Source organism: Spodoptera frugiperda, chromosome 6 (genome assembly GCF_023101765.2).
Source record: "Spodoptera frugiperda isolate SF20-4 chromosome 6, AGI-APGP_CSIRO_Sfru_2.0, whole genome shotgun sequence".
Classification (NCBI taxonomy): domain Eukaryota; kingdom Metazoa; phylum Arthropoda; class Insecta; order Lepidoptera; family Noctuidae; genus Spodoptera; species Spodoptera frugiperda.
Window position 1 is genome coordinate 9,565,773 of NC_064217.1, and position 21,863 is coordinate 9,587,635.

Here is a 21,863-nt window from a genome sequence, read left to right on the forward strand (position 1 = left end):
GCAGTGGTGGCACGACGGGCTCTCCTCCCGCCCGATGCGGTGCAGGTATGAGCCAAAACAGCCATGGCCTGTCATCACCTGCACCAGGCGGAAGGAGAGGAAACCAAACGGCCGCTCGAGCCAAGCCTGGAGAACTGGCCCGATGGCGTCAAGCGTCCGTCTGCCAAAAGCAGCAGCGGCTAGGTCGTCAGCCCAATGGCCGACGATGGCCTCCTTGGCCTCCTGCCGCACGGCCTCCCTCACCTCATGAGCCGGGCGCTCTCCACGCGCCCTCCGCTCTGCTGTCCAGTCATAGACTCTGGCGAGCACCCACGCCTCCAGCTCCCACGGAGGTGTGCCCGCCAGTGCGCATGCCGCCGCGAAGCCCACTGTGCGGTAGGCCCGCGCCACCCGCTGAGCGATAGCCCTTTGGGGCACACGAAGGGCGGTGGCGTTCTCCTTCCTGTGCAGGGAGTCCGCCCAAATCGGAGCCCCATAAAGGGCCATGCTCCTGAGTATGCCGGCGTATAAACGCCGGCATCGTGCGCTGGGCCCCCCCAGATTTGGCATAAGCCACGAGAGGGCATTCGCGGTCTTTAGGAGTCGCTTGGACAACTCGGCGAAATGCGGGCCGAAGCGCCACCTGCTGTCTAGGATGAGGCCCAGATATTTCATCTGGCCCTCAACTGCGACCCTGGTGCCGTCCACATAGATGTGGGCGCCGGGAGGGGGGCGCTGCCTCGGGCCGTGGAAGAACACGGCCTCGGTTTTGTGCAGCGCCACCGTCAGCCCCAGGCAGCGGATCCTATGCGCAACCAGGGAGCCGCCCGCTGATGCCAGACTGGCCGCTGTTGTGAAGCTCCCGCGGGCTGTGAGGAGAGTGTCATCCGCGTAACATATGACACTCGTCCTATGAAGGAGCGTTCCCCGCAGGAGCCAGTCGAAACCGACATTCCATAGAAGGGGTCCTAACACTGACCCCTGCGGAACGCCGGTCTCTACGGTGTAGCGCCTAACCTCTCCCTCCCTATCCACAAGGAGGATAGCCCTATCCTCCAGGTAGTTGGCCAGCAGATCTCGGAGGTACTGGGGCACTCCGTGAAATCGAAGCGCCTCGAGGATGGTTGAATGGGGAATGGAATTAAACGCGTTGGCTATGTCAAATGATACAGCCAACAGTCCATCCCCTTCCCCTATGGCCTCCTTGACTTCGCCCTTGAGGCGACTTAATGCGTCCACCGTCGACCGCTGAGCCCGAAAGCCGTACTGGGCGTCTGACAGGTCCGGCCCTACGCTCACTAAGTGACGGTTGAGGCGGGCGGCGATGATCCCCTCGAACATTTTACCGACCTCATCGAGCAGAACGATGGGCCGGTATGCCGAGGGGGAGTCCGCCGGGCGTCCGTCTTTGCGCAGCAGGCAAAGTTGCCCCTCCTTCCAGGGTTTCGGAAACCTCCCCGATGCGATACACGCGCTGAAGAGGTCCCGAAACCGCTCCTCCATTTGGGAGGCGGCAATGGCCACCACCCTTGCGGGGACACCGTCAGGGCCGGGGGCAGTTTTCTTTGCCCGTAGACGGACCAACGCCGTGTGGACCTCGGTGTCTAAACCTAACCTAACCTAACCTAACCTAACCTAACCTAACCTAACCTAACCTAACCTAACCTAACCTAACCTGTCTGTCCTGTCCTGTCCTGTTCTGTCCTGTTCTGTCCTGTTCTGTCCTGTTCTGTCCTGTTCTCTTTTGTTCTGTCCTAATTTAATCTGTTTTTTCCTGTCTTGTCTCGTCCTAACCTAACCTGTCCTGTCCTGTCCTGTCCTAACCTAACCTGTCCTTTCCTGGATTGTCCTGTCCTGTCCTGCCCTGTCCTGCCCTGTCCTGTTCTCTTTTGTTTTGTCCTAATTTAGTCTGTTCTTTCCTGTCTTGTCTTGTCCTAACCTGTCCTGTCCTGTCCTAACCTAATCTGTCCTTTCCTGTCTTGTCCTAAAATAACCTCTCCTCTCCTCTCCTCTCCTCTCCTCTCCTCTCCTCTCCTCTCCTCTCCTCTCCTCTCCTCTCCTCTCCTCTCCTCTCCTCTCCTCTCCTCTCCTCTCCTCTCCTCTCCTCTCCTCTCCTCTCCTCTCCTCTCCTCTCCTCTCCTCTCCTCTCCTCTCCTCTCCTCTCCTCTCCTCTCCCCTCCTCTCCCCTCCTCTCCACATTTCTCCTAATATTGCCAAACCTGTCATAACCTGTGCTAACCTGGCCCTAACTGTCTTTATCTGTCCTTACCTGTCCTTACCTGTCCTTACCTGTTCTTACCTGTCCTTACCTGTCCTTACCTGTCCTTACCTGTCCTTACCTGTCCTTACCTGTCCTAACCTGTCCTTATGTGTCCTAAACTGTCTTTCCCTGTCCTTAACTGTTCTGAGCTGTCCTAACCTGTACTAAACTGTTCTAACCTGTCCTTAACTGTCTTACCCTGAACTAAAATGTTCGAAACTGTCCTAACCTGTCCTAAGCTGTCCTAAACTGTCCTAACCTGTCTTAAACTGTTCTAAACTGTCCTAAACTGTCCTAAACTCTCCTAACCTGTCCTAAACTGTCCTAACCTGTCTTAAACTGTCCTAACCTGTCCTAATCTGATCTGACCTTACCTGACCTAACCAGACCCACCCTGACCTGACGTCCCCCGTCGGGTTTGCGATATTACACTTTCGCAGAAGGAGGCAACCGCCGCCCATGCCTCCTCACTCCCTTACATAGCGCGTACAACGCAAGGGAGTGAGCGGTTTGCTCCGACCGTTTTTTGGCTACGTTATATTATAACGGTAGACGAAATGGGTATCCACCATACACCAGAATCCAAGGAAAAAATAATGCACTAAATTATGTATTGCTGGTGGCGAACCAGTTTTGAAGAAGGCCAAAGCAGTTTTCTCGGCTACAGTTTTCTGGGACGCATATGTGGTAATATACAATGTGATAGGGGTGGGACTTCTAACCCGTTAAGGCTGAGTACTACATCTAATTTTATCGACAAAAAAAATAATAATATTTCTGACCAAAACATTATCAAACATATGAAAAAAGTAATGAATTAGTTAGCCAAGTTTATTAGCTACCGTTTGTCGTTTTTTATTTGTTTCTACGACGCATACAACCTTTGATATCAAAAAAAGTAAAAAAAATATTAAAATAGCCATAATTTTTAGGGGGAGGGGATTCGACCCCTTCGGCCCCCGACTTTTGTTGATAAAATTAGATGTAGTACTCAGCCTTTTAGAAGTCCCACCCCTATCACATTGTATATTAACTTCAATGTATTGAACCAATTTAACCAAATATTACCTGAAAAACGCATATGGCTAAAACTCCGTTTCCTTCAAGACAACACACGAGTGCACGTTTACCATGGCCGAATTAAATGAGTTGCGAATCTGTTGCTATCTCACCCGCCATATTGCTACCATTGTCTGCTTCAGAATTTAAAAAAAAATCGCGGCGGTATGGTAGTAGGCCCTGCTCCTATTATACAACAAGTATTTGATCATGGTTCTTGATTTTAAATCATACAACCGTGTCACAACACTGCAGGGATCACTCTAAACCTAATCGCCTAGTACCTGTCAAACTAATTTTGATTAGATTCGCGCAGCGACGGCGCGTGCGTAGGTATTGGAAAAAATTATAATTTGGTACCATGAAAACATGAGTTTAAAAAACCCTTCCCGTATCGTTTGTTATGTTATCTAGAAACCGTGCAATTAATAAGTTACCCCTTATTGTTACAGGTTGTATATATAACATCTGATGTACAATGCAGGTTACATTAATGTGCCTTACTCTTTATGGAGGAATAAAAGTCGTGATGCTGTTTTAATAATGATGTATATTGTCAATAATTGCGTCCATTTTGTAATAATAGTGTCAGTCACGTTCAAAGTCTTGCTTGAATCCATGATAAGAAGGAAGTGACTCTTGCAAATCCTGATGGAAGTCCAATCTGGCAACCGCGCGACGAACCAAACGACGTCACACCGATCTGAGGACAAATAACGATATCAAGTTAATAAAAACACTTGGCACAAGCGCGGGTCGAGGGTCCATACGTACCAAGACACGCTGTCCATTGCTGGTCACGACGAGGGGGCCGCCGGAGTCGCCGCCGCACGTGCCCACCGGACCGGAACTGGTGGCGCCGTTAGTGCACAGCGTGGACGAGACAATAATACCACCGAAGGACTGCGAGCACACTGCGTTCGTGATCACCTGAAGGGACACGTGGCTCTGGAACTGGCTTTGCAAGATGCCACCAGCTGTCGCAATATAATTCTGTGTTAGTACGGCGCCGCTGAGGGGTACTACTGAACACAGAGCAGCCCGACTACAGCCAACCAGCTACATACCGTCACTAGTCTTTCCGTAACCAGCAGCCTGCACCCAGGAGCCCGCGAAGTTGTTGTTGAGCAGCGCATTACTCGGCAACGCGACCGGCTGGATCACATCTGCAATAGAAACATGCGGATCAGAACAAGCGGTTATCGACACGAACGCAGCGGAGTGATGCATTCAGCAAACTTACTCGAGTAAGGCACCGAGCCGAAGGAGATCATAGCGACGTCATTGTTCAGGTTGTTGGGGTTGTAGCCCGAGTGCACCTGCACGCTGGAGGTGGTGACGCGAGTGCCGCCGGAGAACAGGCGCGCTGAGCCGAACACCAGCTGGAACTGGCGCGCCTGGTTGCGCCCGTCCCACCAGCAGTGCGCCGCCGTCAGCGCACGCGTGTTGCTCAGCATGGAGGACCCGCACACCGACGTGGCGCCCGAAGTCAGCGTGATCACAAGGCCCACCTGCGCACATTACACGGTCACTACCCCACCTTGATGAGGCCCTCACAGAGAGCTAATACTTACCAAGAACGGATAGGTCCCGACCGGCGCCGCCGCGCCACCTATTATCTTGGAGCCATCGAAGTTGGCGGCATGCTCAGCTTGCTTGATGCGCTCGGCCTCAGGGATGCCCACGCTCTCGTGGTAGTACAGCGTCACAGACTCGGCGCCCCCGGCAGAGGCCGGCCCCGCCGCCGCCGCCGCCGCCATCATTGTGATCGCCAGTAAGTACTTCATGGTGCGCCTCGTATTGCTACTGCTTTGACTTCTCGTTGCTCTTTAATCTTTTATAGTAATGGCTTGTCTCACTATTATCTAATCACTTGGTGTTTTGGTATTTAAAATCATATTTCGTAATTTGATTGCCTTTAGCTAGACCATGGACGAAGTCCATAAGTCCCACAGAAGGTCAGGCGCCGGTCCCAACCAGTGGTTCGTGATCTAGTTTCTCTTTGCATAATTTAGTTCGTTGGGAGAATGTTTGTGAGCTCTTCCTATACATAGTAACTTTACTACTGTTTGAGATAAAATATATTCTAGTTCTTCAGAACTAAGAGGTTACTGAAACCGTCACATGTTACAAGACAACTCCAAGGGCAGGGGACGCGGCGACAATGTTGGCCTCGGTGCTGCTAGATTATCAAATATTATAGACGATATCTAACGATGTGATGCAATCTTCGCCTTCACAGTTGATAGTGGGTAATTAAACCGTTGCATTATAATCAACTGTCAAAGAGCCGAGTGATAGATAAACACGAGTATATTATACCAGAGCGTGACAACATTCCGGAATACGTTGACACGTACTGTGGACACAGCCACAGGTAGTTCAGTGCCGTACTTGTTTAAAGGAGATCGGCAAATCCTGGCCCCGACGGCTTCCAAGGACTAATATCAGTATTGAACCCTGTGTGAGTAATCAGTAATTTGACAGAACGCGGGATATGCCATAATAATATATTTCAGTTAGTAGTCAATAAATCCTCCTAACATTTGTGCCTGCTGTTATGACAGATTGAGTTTTATTTTAAAATGGGCTGAAACTTACAGAAAGTCGGTCTACTATGGAAGTTTGCCGGTCTCCTTTACAAATGTTGTTAAGATCTGAGGCCAGGGTCTGCGGTCCGGATAATAGTCAGTAGAGGACGCGACTGTAGTTCGAATGGAGGATTTTTTTAAGAGGGGATAATCAGCCAATGACTTTTCTTGCCAGGGTAAGCCGATAGGGAAAGTCACATTCTTACTGACTAAAAACCACCCCGTTCCTACTTCTACTTGTCAAGCCGGAACCCCGGTAAACCCGCTAGGTAGTCCGCAGATCCGGATTAGGCATCGGTCCTCCTGTGTGGAAAGGAGGATGGAGACCAAGACACACTCGACCCAAGGTACGAGGCCGAGTTTAAATTGGCTACTATTGCATGAATATTCCGCCATGCTACGAGGATCCAAGCCCTTCCCTAATTTGTGTTTTGTTAGAATCGTGGTGGGTGGAGCGGTGGGAGCCTCCCAAACATGTAAGAAGATTATATTCTAGTAGTCGTTTCTTCCCGATTAAAAACTAATTTAATTTATAGTTAGTATACAATATTTTGAAGAAAACAAATCGTCAGCTGGTTATACAGTGGAGGATCACACCTCAGCTCATCAGCTCGCAACACAAATATCAATACTTGCGCGGTGCGCCTCACTCAATTCAAATAGCTAGAAAATATGCATTACAGGGCTACAATGTACTGCTACTGGAATCTACAAACGCGGATAAGTTTTCATGTTTGTGTGATCAGCAGACGTATACCTAATCTTTTACTTTATAGCGAACTGGGTATTTCCTTCCTCCGAAATAATACACCAACTATATCCATAATTATATGTTTGGGAAGTAGCGACTATAGATGTTCACATTGTATTGTTATAGAACTGTGTAAAATATTTTGCAAATTATCGACTCAAATTAAATTGGTCGTGAAAATGTATCGCTGGCTCACGGTCTATTCTATTCCCCTGTAGAGTGTAGTTCACGCTGGTGTGGGCGGCCAGCGACTTGCTCGATGGATAATTGTGTTATGGACTTTTCTTCATTTTATATTTGGTCAGGAAGAGTCTGACACTCCGTCCTGCGTTCCGCGGGTACCGCCGCGTTCCGCCTTACCTTACCTACTTCATAGTTCATTATACGAGATACTTATTTATTTAGACATAAAACAAAGTATATGGAGATGTAGATATGTCCTTGAGACCGCTCTGCGGCGTGAAATATACTGAACCAATAAAAACTTATAGCGTGTTGTAGATAAAAATAAAACAATTCTACAGATTACACAGGTATATTTTCCATTGTTAGGAACCACACTGCATATCGTACACTCCGGGCCCGGCTTGTCGGTTATCTCTGCGACGAGCGATCCAAGAACTATGGCCCACTGTGTCCAGCAGTGGACGTCTCCATATGCAGGTAGCAGGTGAGCACAGGCCGCAACACGCGCCGGCCTCTCGCACCTAGCCGGGCCCGCCCCGCCAGCACCTGCAACAGCACATGACTTTAGCACCGCCGCTGGCTCCGGCGCCGGGACGCGCGGCGCGGGCGGCCCTCAGCTAGCTGGTTGTATGCACGGTGCAATAATATCAGATGTTCGGTCATCCTCGGGCGCCGAGCGAGCCGCGCTGCAGCCGGCGGCGGCGGGGCGACACTCACCGTGCGCGCTGCTCCGTGTGCCTGCCGGGCCCGCCGCACCGCTCGCAATATATAGGCGCGCCGCACGATAGTGTTATCAACCATCGGATTAATTTCAGCAGTCCGTACTAATTCCTCGATTGTCCAAATCACAAGTAGGGCGTGCTGAGCCGCGCCTAATACTTATACTAAGTACATCCCTCGCAATAGACGTCGTCGAACAAGGCGCTTCTCGAGCGGGAGGATGCGGGTTCGAATCAATGTGACTTTTTCCAAATTATTTTGGGTAATTTGGTATTTGGATATCACAGGTTCATTCTGTAAAGGAAAACATCGTGACGAAACCTTAACAAAGGTGATACAGCCTGTATCACCTTTGGGCTCATACAGGCCGATCCTAGGCGGACATATAGCGAACAGATTGGCCATATATTCGTTTCGCCGTCCTGGCAGTAAGCGGGTTGGTGGCCAAACGCAGACTTATGAACGTTAAAAAAAATAAAGATGGTCCAAATTTAAAGGACCCTTAACCGCCGAGCTTGCATGATAACTGATGACTGCTGGTGAAGCAAAATGGTAGACACTGGGAGCGGGTACTGTACGCGCACTCCTGTGGAATTGTTTATTTTTTAGCTTCACGGATTCACGGAACTGAACTACGGAAACTAAACTAAACTCTCGCTATCTCGTTATTCTCGTCTAAAACTAGTTATTCTTGATAGTTTTTAACATTTCCAAATAAGTATTGAATTTGCCTAGTACCTACATACTATACAGTAGCATATAGTAGAAGGCTACGGGCCCCGCGCATTGGGGGGGCCGTGCCTGTGCACAAATCAACAAAAAATATATTCTTTGTATTGCGTACCTACTAATAGTTTAGAACTTTTTGAGATTATCAGAATAAACATAATAAGTGCTTAGATTGTGTGAGATTCCCACGATTTCTCCGGCATAGATCTCACCTTCAGATGCTCACCAGGTGGCGACAGTTCTAATTTAATAGAACATTACTTCATCATGCAATTCGTCCAGAGGTTTAAATAATCCTTGAACAAATCTACAAAGTATCGTGAGAATGATAAACGTCCAAGAACTTCATAAGCTACATATGTACTAAATTCAACAGACAATGTATTCCAGGGCGCCCTGCCATTTGCTACGGGCCCCGCGTCCGGCTCTGCACGGACCCTACTTAAACTCCCAATGATCTATGATTCGCATGTAATCCTTACTAATATTATAAATGTGAAAGTAACTCTGTCTGTCTGTATGTTACGCTTTCACGCCTAAACCAGTGAACCGATTTTGATGAAATTTGGTATAGAGATAGAATAAACCCTGAGGAACAACATAGGCTACTTTTTGTTGCAAAAAAATAGGGAAGAATGGGTAAAAAGGGGGGATGAATGTTCATATGGAAATTCGTCATTTTTAAAGCTGTAACTGCGAAACTTTGTATTTAGACACTTTATGATAAACGAAAGAACATAGGCTAGAATAAAAAAATACATTGTTAATTGAAGGCGTAGAACGGATGATAGAGGAGATTAATGTTTGCTTAAAAATTCGTTATTTTTGTTAATACTGTTGCCTGTGGCTTCACTCGCGTTTGATTCGTACCTACCTAATTATCTAAAGAGCATACTTCTTTTAAAAAAAAGGCCGGCAACGCACCTGTGAGTCCTCTGGTGTTGCGGGTGTCCATGGGCGGCGCTGATCGCTTACCATCAGGTGACTCGTTTGCTCGTTTGCCTCCTATTCCATAAAAAAAAATACCTATTTATTTTAATCGCCAATATCCCTACTACCATACTAATTTTATTAATGCGGAAGTAACCCTGTAACGGCAGCATTTTGACCACCAACCACAAACACAATCACGCGGACGAAGTCGCGGGCAAAAGCTAGTTGTAGTATAATTGCAGATGTAGGACGAGGTACTCGCACAGCCACGCATTCCTCGCCTGCGATATCATTCCTCGAGTGGGTGGGCCCGTGCCGCCTGGCGCATGGCGCAGAGCCCTCACCCTCGCGCCTCCGATACTCGATGTCGATACTCCGAAGTCAGGCAGCGGTGCACGACGTGCATAAGTACTAGATTCACCAGTCAGGTAGCTGCCCATGCAGGGCCTGCTACATATATGACGACCACACGCCGAGACCCCACCAGCCGACCGCCGAGTGCTCGCAGTACAGCCACTCAGCCAGTGCAGTCGCAGGCAACACCGCCGAGCAGTGCTCCCAGCGCGCCCTACATACTTGACGCGCCAGTGATCGATCGATTTGCTTTAATCTCTGCTTATTGTAAACCCGAGTCAATGGACACGTGACACTGATAATGGCCGTACAAATTAGTACAACTAGATAAACAATTGATAATGCGTTTCTTATATTTTACAACCAGATTACACGTATTTTATTTTAATACTAGCGGACCCGACAGACGTTGTCCTGTCTACACGTCTTTAATTAGAAAATTTTAAACTTTTTTTAATACTCGTAAGCTAAAACATTGTCTACTAATAAATTAAAAATTATTTAAAAAAACATTGTCCAGCGGACAAAATTGTGAATCTAAACCATTCTCAGATCCCCTTGAACACACACAAAAAATTTCATCATAATCGGTCCAGTCGTTTAAAAGGAGTTCAGTGACATACACACTTACAGAAGAATTATATATATATAAAAGATAAACTTTTTTTAATACTCGTAAGCTAAAACATTCTGGACCATTTTGATGAAAATTATTATTCAAATGTTATGACAATATCTAACGTCATTAATATTTGACACTGCGATGGTAGCGCCGTCTGTCCGATCCAATGTAAAACATTCCAAAATCAACAACTACTAATAAATTAAAAATTATTTAAAAAAACATTGTCCAGCGGACAAAATTGTGAATCTAAACCATTCTCAGATCCCCTTGAACACACACAAAAAATTTCATAATAATCGGTCCAGTCGTTTAAAAGGAGTTCAGTGACATCCACACTTACAGAAGAATTATATATATAAAAGAATAACGCCCACCGCTACAATATCACAAGAGTAAACACGTCAATACAGCAGACGCCAGTTGCAATAGTATACAAGATGCGGTCGACCAACAACTCTCGCTGCGTACAGACGCGAACGAAGGTCTGCCTGCAGCGCTGTACCACGCTGTACCACGCTGTACTTACATTACAGATCGCCAAACTAGTGACGGTCACGTAGATTGCAACGCTTGTACTCCAACTTGTGTATGTTCGGAAGTACGAGGATTCACATGAACTTATTATATATAAGATTCTATGGCATATTTCTTGTACTGATAAATGTTCTCCTCTACTGCAGCACCGACTCACTCCTTGCACTACGGGATACAGTTCTGTATATGTTAGGAATATGCCTCTATTATATGTACTTATTTTATTTATATAATTTGATAACACTAGTCGCGGCGAAATTATTATGTATGCCGCGGCGTATAGCGCGTAGCAGGTAGCGCGTAGCAGCGTTTTCCCGCGATCAATCTAAAACCCATACAAAATTCGACACCAGCAATTTATACTGCGCTAACTCAAAAAGCGTACTTTACAGTAGAGGCGTTTAAAGGGAAAAACGTGATAACTTTTACATTAATTAAGATACTTTTTTGAAATTTGGTATGCTTAATATTTAATTTATTCATTGTAATATCTCATATTTATATTTCCTTAATTATTTCTATTTTTTGATTTAGCGCAAGTTAGCCGTATATAAACGTAATTCATCAAAAAAAAATTACATCTTATACACGTCTAACTTATGTTAGCGTAGTGTAGTACGGGACGTCGTAGTGCATGATCAATCATCTGATGCATATTTCAATATTTTATAAAGAACATGTACTTATTTACAAAAAGAATAGTCAACGTACCATTAATAAACTAATTAATACGTTAACACATAAGTATTTACTATGTAAAAGTCGTTCATTTTACAAACGAATAAGTATACACACGAACGCACTAAACTACGCTAACTATGAGTTAGTGCAGTGTTGCACAGATTTTGACCAAAGTGATCCCCGCGCACACTCCGCTAATAATAGTTGGCGTAATATAAATCGAGTGATTTCAAAAAGTACCTTTACTTAGCGTTTTATAAGATTTGTAACTTTCTTATTTTTGCTTATTTCTTCTCAATTTTTTTATGACGTATGTAAACACACATTTTAAGCAACTTGGCATAAAAAAAGTGTTTTCCAAATTTCGAGTTAGCGTAGTATAAATTGCTGGTGTCGAAATGTAGTCACGTATTCCCTTGCGTGCTGCGACCCGCCAGTCGAGTCCACGGCTTGCACGAGTTGCACGCCTACGAGGTAAAGTCGGAGAACGCTGCTGCGCGATACGAGCTACATGCTACAGACTACTTGCTATAAGCTAAAACTTTGTAAAAGCAGTGGCTATAGATTTAGGGCTGAACAAGAAAGGTTAGAAACTTGGTTCTACATAAGATCTGATTGCTGTCTGACCGTATGGTCTAGTCTTGGCGACATTTTACACAACCATCATCGCTTACCATCAGGCGATAAGTGGCCAAACGACCACACATGACCAATATAGTAATGTGAACGTTGTGTTGTACAATAGTATTGCCAGCAGGTCCCCAACTGCTATTAACAACATCAGTAATTGAAATAAATGCTTCAACTTTGTAGTGCGTCCGCTAGTGACTGGTCGTGGGTTTACTGGGAATAAGGAGGTGAAATGAAACGCAGAGACTACATTAACTGATTGATTTATTCGTTGACTCCTCGGCAAACTTAATTGGTCCACCTTTATTGCTTCTAACTAGACGCGCACTAACGGCCGCGGGGCGCGAGCGCGGACGCGGGGCGCGGGCGCGGGGCGCGGGGCGCGCGGGTCGGTGGACCAGCGAAGTGGCCGCGGCGGCGCGCGCCGCTCCTACTCGAGACACTTAACCTAGCTATGTACAAAATTAGTACCCGTTTAAATGAATGTATATCGAGTCTATTTACACGTGAGGAGGTGTGCGATGACGTCACTGCACGCTCGGTGCCTGCGCCTGTGCCGGGGACACGGGCTGCGCCGGGGACGCCGCGGGCGTCGGCACCGCGGGGGCCGCGCCGGGCGCACCGGGCGCGCCGGCTGCACTGGGCGCAGTGGGCGCGGTGGGCGCAGTGGGCGCATTGGGCGCGGTGGGTGTGGAGTTGGCGTGCGCCGTGGCTGCAGACGGCGCGCTCGGCGGCGGCTCGGCGCTGGACAGGCGCGCGAGCGTCTTGTACAGCGGCGAGTTGACGAAGCGCGGGTAGGAGTCGCGGTGCATCAGCGTGTAGATCTGCAGCTGCGCCTCGTCGAACGTGTGCGGCGTCGGCTCCACCATGTTGCGGTTCACGATCTCCCGCACGCGCGAGTCCAGCGACACCTGCAACAACACGCGGTCAGAGGACGCAGGGGGCGCAGGGGCGCAGGGGCCGCAGCGGGGCGCGGGGGACGAGCTGGCGGGGCTCACCTCCTTGGGCGACAAGATGGAGATGTAGTCCTCGTAGATGAAGCGCGCCTTCTCCTCGACGGCGTCGGGGTCTGTCTCGCGCTTGAGCTCTTCACACGCGAGCCAAAACATTATGTTCTCCTCGGAGTACTCGCCGCGTAGGAAGTCGCGAAACACTTTCCGTCCGGCTGAAACACGCAAACGTACCACATGAAGGCAGTGCAGGAGGGAGCGACAGTGAGCAGGCGGGAGCCACGCGTTACGTACCAGCGCTGCGCATGAGGCGGTCGAACGACTGGCCCCAGCTCTGGATCTCCTCTAACGTGGGCCTGCAACAGAGTGCACTCAGTGTTACCGTTTACTGTGTCGATGTGTCGATGTGTCGATGTGTCGATGTGCTCCGTCAGCCACACACGTGGAGTAGAGTGTAATTGTGTGTATGTGTGTTTCATTGCTCGCTAGAAATAAACTAGCAGCTCCAACGAGGCTCGCTACTTTATTACAGAATGTTTTGCTGGGATTTCGCTTCTTTTTGTAGAAACGTGGACGTTCTGCTGAGACTTTTGGCTCTTGTATTCTAATCAGGGTCACCAGGTGCTCCAGATGTTCGATAATCCTAGTTGTATAGTGTTCCCTTTATGTGGCCATTAAGCCCTAACTCCAACCAAATTTCAGCTCTGAGTTTAGGGGAAGTATCGACTAGTTCATAAGTGAGTGTGTCATATATGGGAAACTTTGCTTTGGCTTAACTTCTGAACTAAATGACCTACAGACTTGAAATTTTGGATTTCAAATATGTGATTATTATAGCTTTTAGGATGACGAAAGTTTCTGAAAATTATCCTCACAAAAAGAACGTCCCGCAGGTGATTTGGATGCGCGAACAACATTTGATAGAGACGCTAACTATAAAAAAAAAAATTTTTGGTTAGTTCGATTGTCGAACAATATGATTTTTTATACCAGGACGCGAGTGGACACAAACAGGTGGCAAAAAGGATTGTTTGTTTTGTGTTTAGGGATGTTATTTTTATTTTATCCCGGAATTTCCACAGGATCGTGATTTAAATAATTTCAGAATTATTGTATTCGCATTTATTCACACGCGTCGTACTAATTCACAAGGGGCACGTACTTTGTTCTTTGTTTTGCTTATTTTGGATGACATGGGGGGTAGGGGAGTCTAGATGATGATTACGTCATCGGTAGTTAATAGTAGCCGATTTAAATAATGTGATAGTGTGTTAAACTATAAAAGTTTTTATATTGGCGCGACTATAACACTTAGATATACCGTACCGCGGACATTTCTGTAGATAATAATGTGCTCTAAAAAATCGTAGTACATTATTTTGCACCATCATCTATAGTTATTACAGCGCACGCGGTGTGAGGTATTTCAATAGTGATTTTTATCGACGGTGGTTTCTGTTATTGAAGTTTTCGCAAGGATCATTATTTTTTTTTTCAAAATAAAATATAGCCAATGTTACTTTGGAAAGATGTACATTCATAATGGTGAAAGAAATTTTAAAATCGGTCCAGTAGTTATTGAGCCTATTCATTACAAACAAACAAACAAAATAATATTACCTCTTTAAAATAATACTTTAGAACTTTAGATTTAGATAAAAAATACATTTTTATCTGAAAAATCTTTACGTAAGCATGGGGGCAGGGGTTAAAAGCTTTGCTTACTTTTGCTGACAAGGGGGATGGGGGGTAAATAATTGTAATAAATCTGCTGACGTAATAATTGAACGGCCCCTTTCCACGAAATGCCAAGTTTCTTGGTTATACAATACAAAAATGTTTCATTCTGATGCTAAAACTGGGAAGGTTTTTACACGTAGGTATACACATTTTGTAACATTCATTAATACTGTTTTTTTTAAATCAATCATTACCCCACACTAGTGTTTCTTCCTGTGTCGTGGGTGCGTTTATAAATACACAATTTCACATACACATATACACATGACACCCAGACCTGAAACAACAATTTGTGAGTCACACAAATATTTACTCCATACAGGAATCGAACCTGCTACGCGTTGAATGACAGTAACTGATCGTTTAGATGATAAATTGTACTGAAGTGCTGACTACTTCAAACGAAGTAATAAGAGCGGCCGTACACGGACTGCTCGAGCAGTTAGCGGCTAAGTGACATTTTTTCAGCAGACGCCGCGAGGCCGCAAAGGGCGGGGGGAGGAAAGTCGGAGAGCTGTCGACTGCTCTAGAGCAGTCAACGGCTCGAGCTGTCCGTGTATGTGTGTGTCGCGCAGTCGCGGCTTCAAGCAGTCGGTTATAACTGCTTGAAGCCGTCCGTGTACGGCTGGCCTTAAACTGAAGGAACAAGAATTCCAAAAACAATATTGCATTGCTTACCTACAAAAGGTCATATTATCCCAAAGGCCAAAGTTTACAGTAGCTACTAGTACTAGCTTCACAGTAGCTACTAGTACTAGCTTCACAGTAGCTACTAGTACTAGCTTCACAGTAGCTACTAGTACTAGCTTCACAGTAGCTACTAGTACTAGCTTCACAGTAGCTACTAGTACTAGCTTCACAGTAGCTACTAGTACTAGCTTTACAGTAGCTACTAGTACTAGCTTCACAGTAGCTACTAGTACTAGCTTCACAGTAGCTACTAGTACTAGCTTCACAGTAGCTACTAGTACTAGCTTCACAGTAGCTACTAGTACTAGCTTCACAGTAGCTACTAGTACTAGCTTTACAGTAGCTACTAGTACTAGCTTCACAGTAGCTACTAGTACTAGCTTCACAGTAGCTACTAGTACTAGCTTTACAGTAGCTACTAGTACTAGCTTCACAGTAGCTACTAGTACTAGCTTTACAGTAGCTACTAGTACTAGCTTCACAGTAGCTACTAGTACTAGCTTCACAGTAGCTACTAGTACTAGCTTTACAGTAGCTACTAGTACTAGCTTCACAGTAGCTACTAGTACTAGCTTCACAGTAGCTACTAGTACTAGCTTCACAGTAGCTACTAGTACTAGCTTTACAGTAGCTACTAGTATTAGCTTTGACCCGAGACTTCGTGCGCCCGACACTATCAAACGTCGTCTCCCAGGTCTTAAACTATTATTGTTAATTTCACTCAAATACGTTTAATGGTTTAAAGTCAAAGTCAAAATTATTTATTTCAAATAAACCGGGAAGGCATTTTTGAACGTCAAAGCAAATATAACATAAAGTCGGTCAGTCCTCTAGTTCGCGTTCGCTTTCCAAAGAGTAGATTCCTATAGAGAAACTCCATAGGTTACTCTTAAACAATCAGTATCCAGTCAAAAAGATGGAATAAGACAAACCTTTTTTGTGTAGAAAAATGTCATACGTCCTCTCCCGGGTCTCAAACTATCATTGTACGGTGTAAGTACGCAATTGAAATCAAATAGATTCAGTCGTTTAGCATATACGAGAGAGAGAGTTGCAGAGTCCCGGAATTTTAACACATAATTCCCGCTCCCGTGGGACATCCGGGATAAAAAATAATTCTATGAGTTTATAGATTCTCAAACTGTCTCTGATGATTGATTCAGTGGTTTAACTGATGGAGAGTCCCGGGTTGGTACTCGCATATTTCCCGTTCCTTTGGGATTTCCGGAATATAAACTATTTTATGTTATGACCTTTAACGTGCTTTAAAGTATATACCGAATTTCATTCGATTAAAGTGCTTTAAAAAAAGTTTCAGTTTACCCCTCCTCCCCCCTATATACCCTTAGAAGGGCAATTTCGAAAAATCCTTAGTGCTACCCTACATCCCCCTAGAAATCTCATGCTACATTCCAGCTCTCTACGACCAGTAATTTCGCCTGTGTTGACTGTCAGTCAGTCAGTCAGTTAGTCATTCAGTAACGGAAGCTTTTCATACAGGATAGTGCAATGGGTAAGACATAGTACGTAGGCACTCGGTCCGGTAGAGGCGAGGGTACTCACGGCGCGTCTCCGTCGCTGAGCGGCGGCTCCGTGGGGCCGGCGTCGCCCGGCTTCTTGCCGGGCCCGCCCTCCGAGCCGCGCACCGCCAGGCTGCACAGGTGCAAACGTTACACTGAGCTACATGGCTGGCGGACTCGCTGCTCTTACATCATTATTGAAACATATGAACAGGAAATACAGGTACGCTTCAGGTTTGAGGTAATCACCACCTTTAATGAAGCGCAGCGAGGCACCAGCTTCGCGGAAATAATGTTTCGTCAATGGTCACAACCTTCACGACGCACTATACGCTACATGAGCAAAGGCACCCCACGTGACGCGGGTTCACACTAATTAACATATCATTATGTCTGCGCAGCGACTGGGCGTGCGGGCGGCGGCCCGCGGCAGACTATAGCTACTGAATAAGGGCGGAGAGGACGCGCGACTTCTCTGCACTCACCATTTAGCCCTGGAATAGAACAAACGAAGATGTCAAGAGCCATAAACGCTGTACTAAGCAGTGATGTAGTTAGTGACGAGTGTAGCGGAGTACTGACCAGGAGCACGAGCAGCAGCAGCACCAGCACAGGCAGCAGGGCTTGGCGGCGGCGGCGGCGGGCCGGCAGCCGCGCGCCAGCGCTGCCAGACTGCACATCTGCAACACGCAAGCGGCGCGCGTCAGCGGCGGGCGCGACATGGGGCGGCCGGCGACTGTGTGCGCGGGGCGAGCGCTGCGTGCACCGCGGCCGTGTCTCCAGCACCAGGCGGTCGCCGGGACCACCTGCAGCTGCGTGTAACTTTAACGCGGAGTATCGAGGCTACAAGCAACCAACTTCATCATTTGCGTGTTTCCAGTTAACACTCGCTCTGTTTAAGAAGCTAACGTTTGTTACAACCTAATGTTGGATTTTCGTATTTGTTTACACTTCAGCTTTAAACACACTGGTTACGTAGGTACTCACTACATACGTTTACGATATGAGATACACTTGTTCTATAAAGTTATTAATATTTTTAATTAAGCCTTTAACCTGTGCTTTAACTGCCATCAGAAAACTGTTGAAGGCAAATCCTCCACAAACGTAGATAACCGGTGACCTACGTGGCAGTTAACGTGTTAAGAAATAATAATAAAATTATTGGCTTTGTCACTACAATAATTTTGTTTCATTTTCTGTCACCTGACGCGGACATTGTATATTCCCGATAAACATCAAATTCCATGATGTTTTCCAGAAGAGTGTGGCGACAATAATAAAGTGAAGGATCTTTCTATCTTCCAAAGTGTTACATAGCATACTTTTTGTCTGAATGACTTGCCCGAGCTTAATTTATCACTGATCAGTCGAAATCCCCAACCCCTACATAATATTTCCGAAATCTGTTTGTCCTAGTGATTCCAAACGGTTTGTGTGCCCTACCGTAGCCATGTACCTATGTAACAGAATGTCGGACGGTGGACGGGGGTCAGAGTTGTATCCTCTGGCCGAGTGCTCCAACCATTGACTCCAGGTTAGAACTGGTACCATGAGTCCAGGTATGGAGTCAGAGTGAAAAGGTTTCGGTTGGTGACACAACCAGATTTAGAACAAAAAACAAGTTTTAACAAAATATTTTAGAACTGCTAAAGTTACTTTTACTAAATACTTTTGTCTAATGTTTCATTTTCTTTTTTATCATAATATAGTATATCATATCGTAGGGATGGGTTCGTGGTTAGTCAGTAAACATCTGACAATCGTCTCACCCAAGGCAGTAGAAGTAATTTAATGATATGTTCCCGTGAAACAAGTGTTGATGAGACAAATGAGTGCCGATAGTATGTACATTTGTGTATGTTTGTGTCCGAACATTGCACTCATACGAACCGATAGGTTTAGATACCGAACATAATGCTAGCGTGGGCCTCGGAGTAACGGATTTTGAATGATAAATTACAAGAATTTAAATAAAAAGAGAGCAGGGTACGGAAATGTCTTGGGCGGTTCATTCCCACTAGCTCAACTTGTGCAACATACCCGTGCACCGCGCCATGCCTACTATATTTACTGTACGTGCGTGTACCTGTATCTTCAATATAAAAATTTTCATTTATGAGTTTCCGACATTAGAGCAGGTGATATCCAAAACTGACAAACGCATTAAATGTAACTCAATATATTGCTATGTCGGTAGTACATGGTGGCACACGCGCTGCGGAAGGTGCCATGGCACACAGCTACTACTACAATGTTCTGCACTAGCTACGAGTATACTCCATCGACTCTATACTTATAATATGTACAAAGCTAAACAAACAACCACTCTTCGGTTGTTTGTTTGAACGCGCTAGTCTCTGGAATTACTGGTACGAATTAGATTTTTTTTTTTTGTTGGATAACTAGTTAATTTGCTGCGGGTGAAACCGCTAGGGATTGGCTAGTATATACATGTTTAACATAACATATCAATTTCTGCGAAAAGGTCCGGTAAACTATTTGATCAAAATTAGTGTTTTAGTCGCTACTTTTAAAATTGATAAAAATGTTGGTCGTCCATAAGAAGGCTTAGTGATTGTTATCCAAATTAATGATTCATGTACAAGGCTGTTTCTATATCTGTTGATTACGTTTTTACAAACTGAAATCGACATTCCATTCGCAGGAGAAAGAACCTCCTTCTGTGTTTGGGAAACGGTTATAACGTTGCATATACGGCGCGGCGAGAGATGGAGCACCACACCACACCACACCACAGCACAGTGCGGGGAAACGGTGTACAGTCTAAGAAGTAGGAAGTACTCGCATGTAGTATATACAACCACCAAATGAATAGGAAAATTGTTAACTTCCTATTGTTTCGGTAAGTGACGAGCGGGAATCAAGTGTAGACAATAGGTAGGGTACGGCTGCGGAGCCCTGCAGCTGGTAGCTGGTGTAATGATATTTCGCAGATTGGAACCCACACATGAAGTACTACTAGCTTGCCGCCTGCGGCTTCGCACGCGCTTTTTTAAGGGTTTGGGGAAGATTTCCAAAAAATAAAATAAAAATTGTTAGTCGCAAATACCAATTTTGAGGTTTCTATCTTGAAAATTGCGGAATGTTATGCATACTTCCACACCCCATTTTATAAAAGTGGGGGGTTCATATGAGACAGAATATATGGCACTCTCCAGCCCCCGACTAACTACACACAACAAATCATGTGACAAACTCGCTCCGGTGCGACGTGAGGAAAGGACAAACAAACACACTTCCCCATGTACAATATAAGTTAGAATAGTATGGATTAAAATATCCACCGCCAGATCCATAGATAGATATAAATATTTCTGTGGTGGGACCTCTGTCCACAGCGGACTAATGCGAAATCAGGGGCAGAAGCTAGTAGCTAGGTGCATAGTAACAAAATATCAGGTTGGTAGTGAGCCGCCTGTGAGTATACAGATACATATGTTCTCCCGTACGGACTTCCAGTAAGCACACGTATTGTACACAGGCATAGTTGGGAGGCGCCACTATTTCGAAACATATGAGTGAGGGTGAGCAGTAGTGTGGAAGTACGAAGGCTGTACAAGCAGCTAACGATACCATAGCGCATCGCCATGTGAACATCTCGCACGATCCTTGGGCGGTACGCGTGCGCGTGCCGCACACTGCGGCAACATGTCCTCCGGAGGGCCCGTGAGAGGGCCAGCGCGCACCTACACGTAGAGTGCGGCGCGGTGCCCCGTGCCCGCCCGAGACGTACTGCCGGTGTATGTAGTCGCAGCGGGCGACGCCCTGCTCTGCCCTGCGCCTGGCTAACGTCGTCGTGTCTTGTACACTCACTCCTGACACATTCTCACTGTTCACTGTGTACTATCCATATAGGAGTAAACTATTTGTTTTGTACAAGTAAAATGGTAAGTAACTGCGTTATGGTAATTAATATTTTTCCATCAATTATTTTTATCCTACGTACCTATACCTACATTGGAATCATTGTCCACGTATATACACAATGTACTAAATACCCATTCTTCGGGTGCTAAATTGTTTTTCCGAGTCTGGGTGTGAAGGGCAAGTACATATGAAATTGTATGTTGGTAAACGCACCCACGACACGGGAGATGTGGTGTGGACGTGTGGAGCAACGTTTAAAGAAAGTTATACATTACGTAGGTCTGCATCGACCTGTTACATTCATGTAATGACATGGTCTCGGCGCGCGGGAGTTCGTTAGGTGTATTGAATGAAGCGGAGTAGTAGTGGGCCGGTGGTCCATGGCGGGGAGTACAGAGCGAGCAGCTGGCGCGGAAGACACGGCTGCAGCGATGACGCGAAAATAAACAGCGTTTGGAGGGTAGTAGGTGAGGGTCGGCGCGCGGGCGCGGCGCGGGCGGCAGAGTATTTATAGCGCGTCCTCATTGAGGCGCGCGCGGCGTGTTTACTGCGCCACGCTATATCGGTGCGCCGCGCCGCCGCACAGCATTGTAAACAACGGCGCACTCGCAGCCCTACATCCGGACACTCGCTACGCCCTGCGATGACACATACACGCCGGTCGCCGCTCCGGAGCCGGGCTACTACCGAGCACACTGCACACTCCACTACATGGCGCGCCGCTCGATACGCGCGGGGCGCAGCACGCGGGCGCAGGCATGCGCGGCGCGGCGATCGATGGCGGCTCACCTGCGGCGGGCGGCTCGCCGGCCACGCCGGCGCTAGGCGCGCGGGCGCGGGCGCGGCATGCGGCGAGCGCGCGGCCGGCGGCGGGCGAGGCGAGGGCTGCACGGGGACGGGCCGCGGTCGGGGCGCGACTGACGCCCGGCGCCGCGCGCCTCGCTCCCGCCGCGCCGCGCGCCGCCGCGCCTGCGCGCTGCGCTTCACTAATGCGGTCAGCCGCCCGCCCCTGCGCCCCCGCCCGCGCCCTGCCCCCCGCC

At 47.0% G+C, this 21,863-nt stretch overlaps 2 protein-coding genes across 6 annotated transcripts; both read right to left on the reverse strand.

Annotated features, from left to right (window-relative positions):
• Positions 1-3,828: 3,828 nt before the first annotated feature.
• Positions 3,829-5,123, reverse strand: LOC118267884 (collagenase-like). The gene is made up of 5 exons (XM_035582133.2): positions 4,873-5,123; positions 4,542-4,809; positions 4,366-4,464; positions 4,073-4,275; positions 3,829-4,001 (listed from the first exon to the last, which is right to left on the reverse strand). Exons 1-5 carry the CDS (start codon positions 5,083-5,085, stop codon positions 3,897-3,899), a joined length of 888 nt encoding a protein of 295 aa, XP_035438026.2. The 5' UTR covers positions 5,086-5,123; the 3' UTR covers positions 3,829-3,896.
• A 7,156-nt stretch (positions 5,124-12,279) lies between these two features.
• LOC118267456 (regulator of G-protein signaling 20) lies at positions 12,280-21,753 on the reverse strand. Of its 5 annotated transcripts, none has more exons than XM_035581470.2 (7): positions 21,613-21,753; positions 17,515-17,612; positions 17,418-17,426; positions 16,976-17,065; positions 13,277-13,338; positions 13,031-13,197; positions 12,280-12,943 (listed from the first exon to the last, which is right to left on the reverse strand). In XM_035581470.2, the coding sequence occupies exons 2-7, from the start codon at positions 17,610-17,612 to the stop codon at positions 12,560-12,562; spliced, it is 810 nt and encodes a 269-aa protein (XP_035437363.1). In that variant the 5' UTR covers positions 21,613-21,753; the 3' UTR covers positions 12,280-12,559. The 5 variants fall into 5 exon arrangements, with proteins under 5 accessions (XP_035437363.1, XP_035437362.1, XP_035437360.1 ...); XM_035581469.2 differs by lacking the exon at positions 21,613-21,753 and adding an exon at positions 21,478-21,601; XM_035581467.2 differs by lacking the exon at positions 21,613-21,753 and adding an exon at positions 20,530-21,547.
• Positions 21,754-21,863: the final 110 nt, after the last annotated feature.

Excerpts from the sequence above, each read along its gene's own strand:
- LOC118267884 (XM_035582133.2), bottom strand. The coding sequence starts at position 5,085 with ATGAAGTACTTACTGGCGATCACAATGATGGCGGCGGCGGCGGCGGCG. Across the intron at positions 4,810-4,872 it reads TCGGGACCTATCCGTTCTTG|GTGGGCCTTGTGATCACGCT; the intron begins GTAAGTATTAGC and ends TAATGTGCGCAG. Across the intron at positions 4,002-4,072 it reads GCAATGGACAGCGTGTCTTG|ATCGGTGTGACGTCGTTTGG; the intron begins GTACGTATGGAC and ends ATTTGTCCTCAG.
- LOC118267456 (XM_035581467.2), bottom strand. The coding sequence starts at position 20,553 with ATGTTCACATGGCGATGCGCTATG. Across the intron at positions 17,613-20,529 it reads TCACATGGCGATGCGCTATG|ATGTGCAGTCTGGCAGCGCT; the intron begins GTATCGTTAGCT and ends TGCGTGTTGCAG. Across the intron at positions 13,339-16,975 it reads CTCAGCGACGGAGACGCGCC|GCCCACGTTAGAGGAGATCC; the intron begins GTGAGTACCCTC and ends ACTCTGTTGCAG.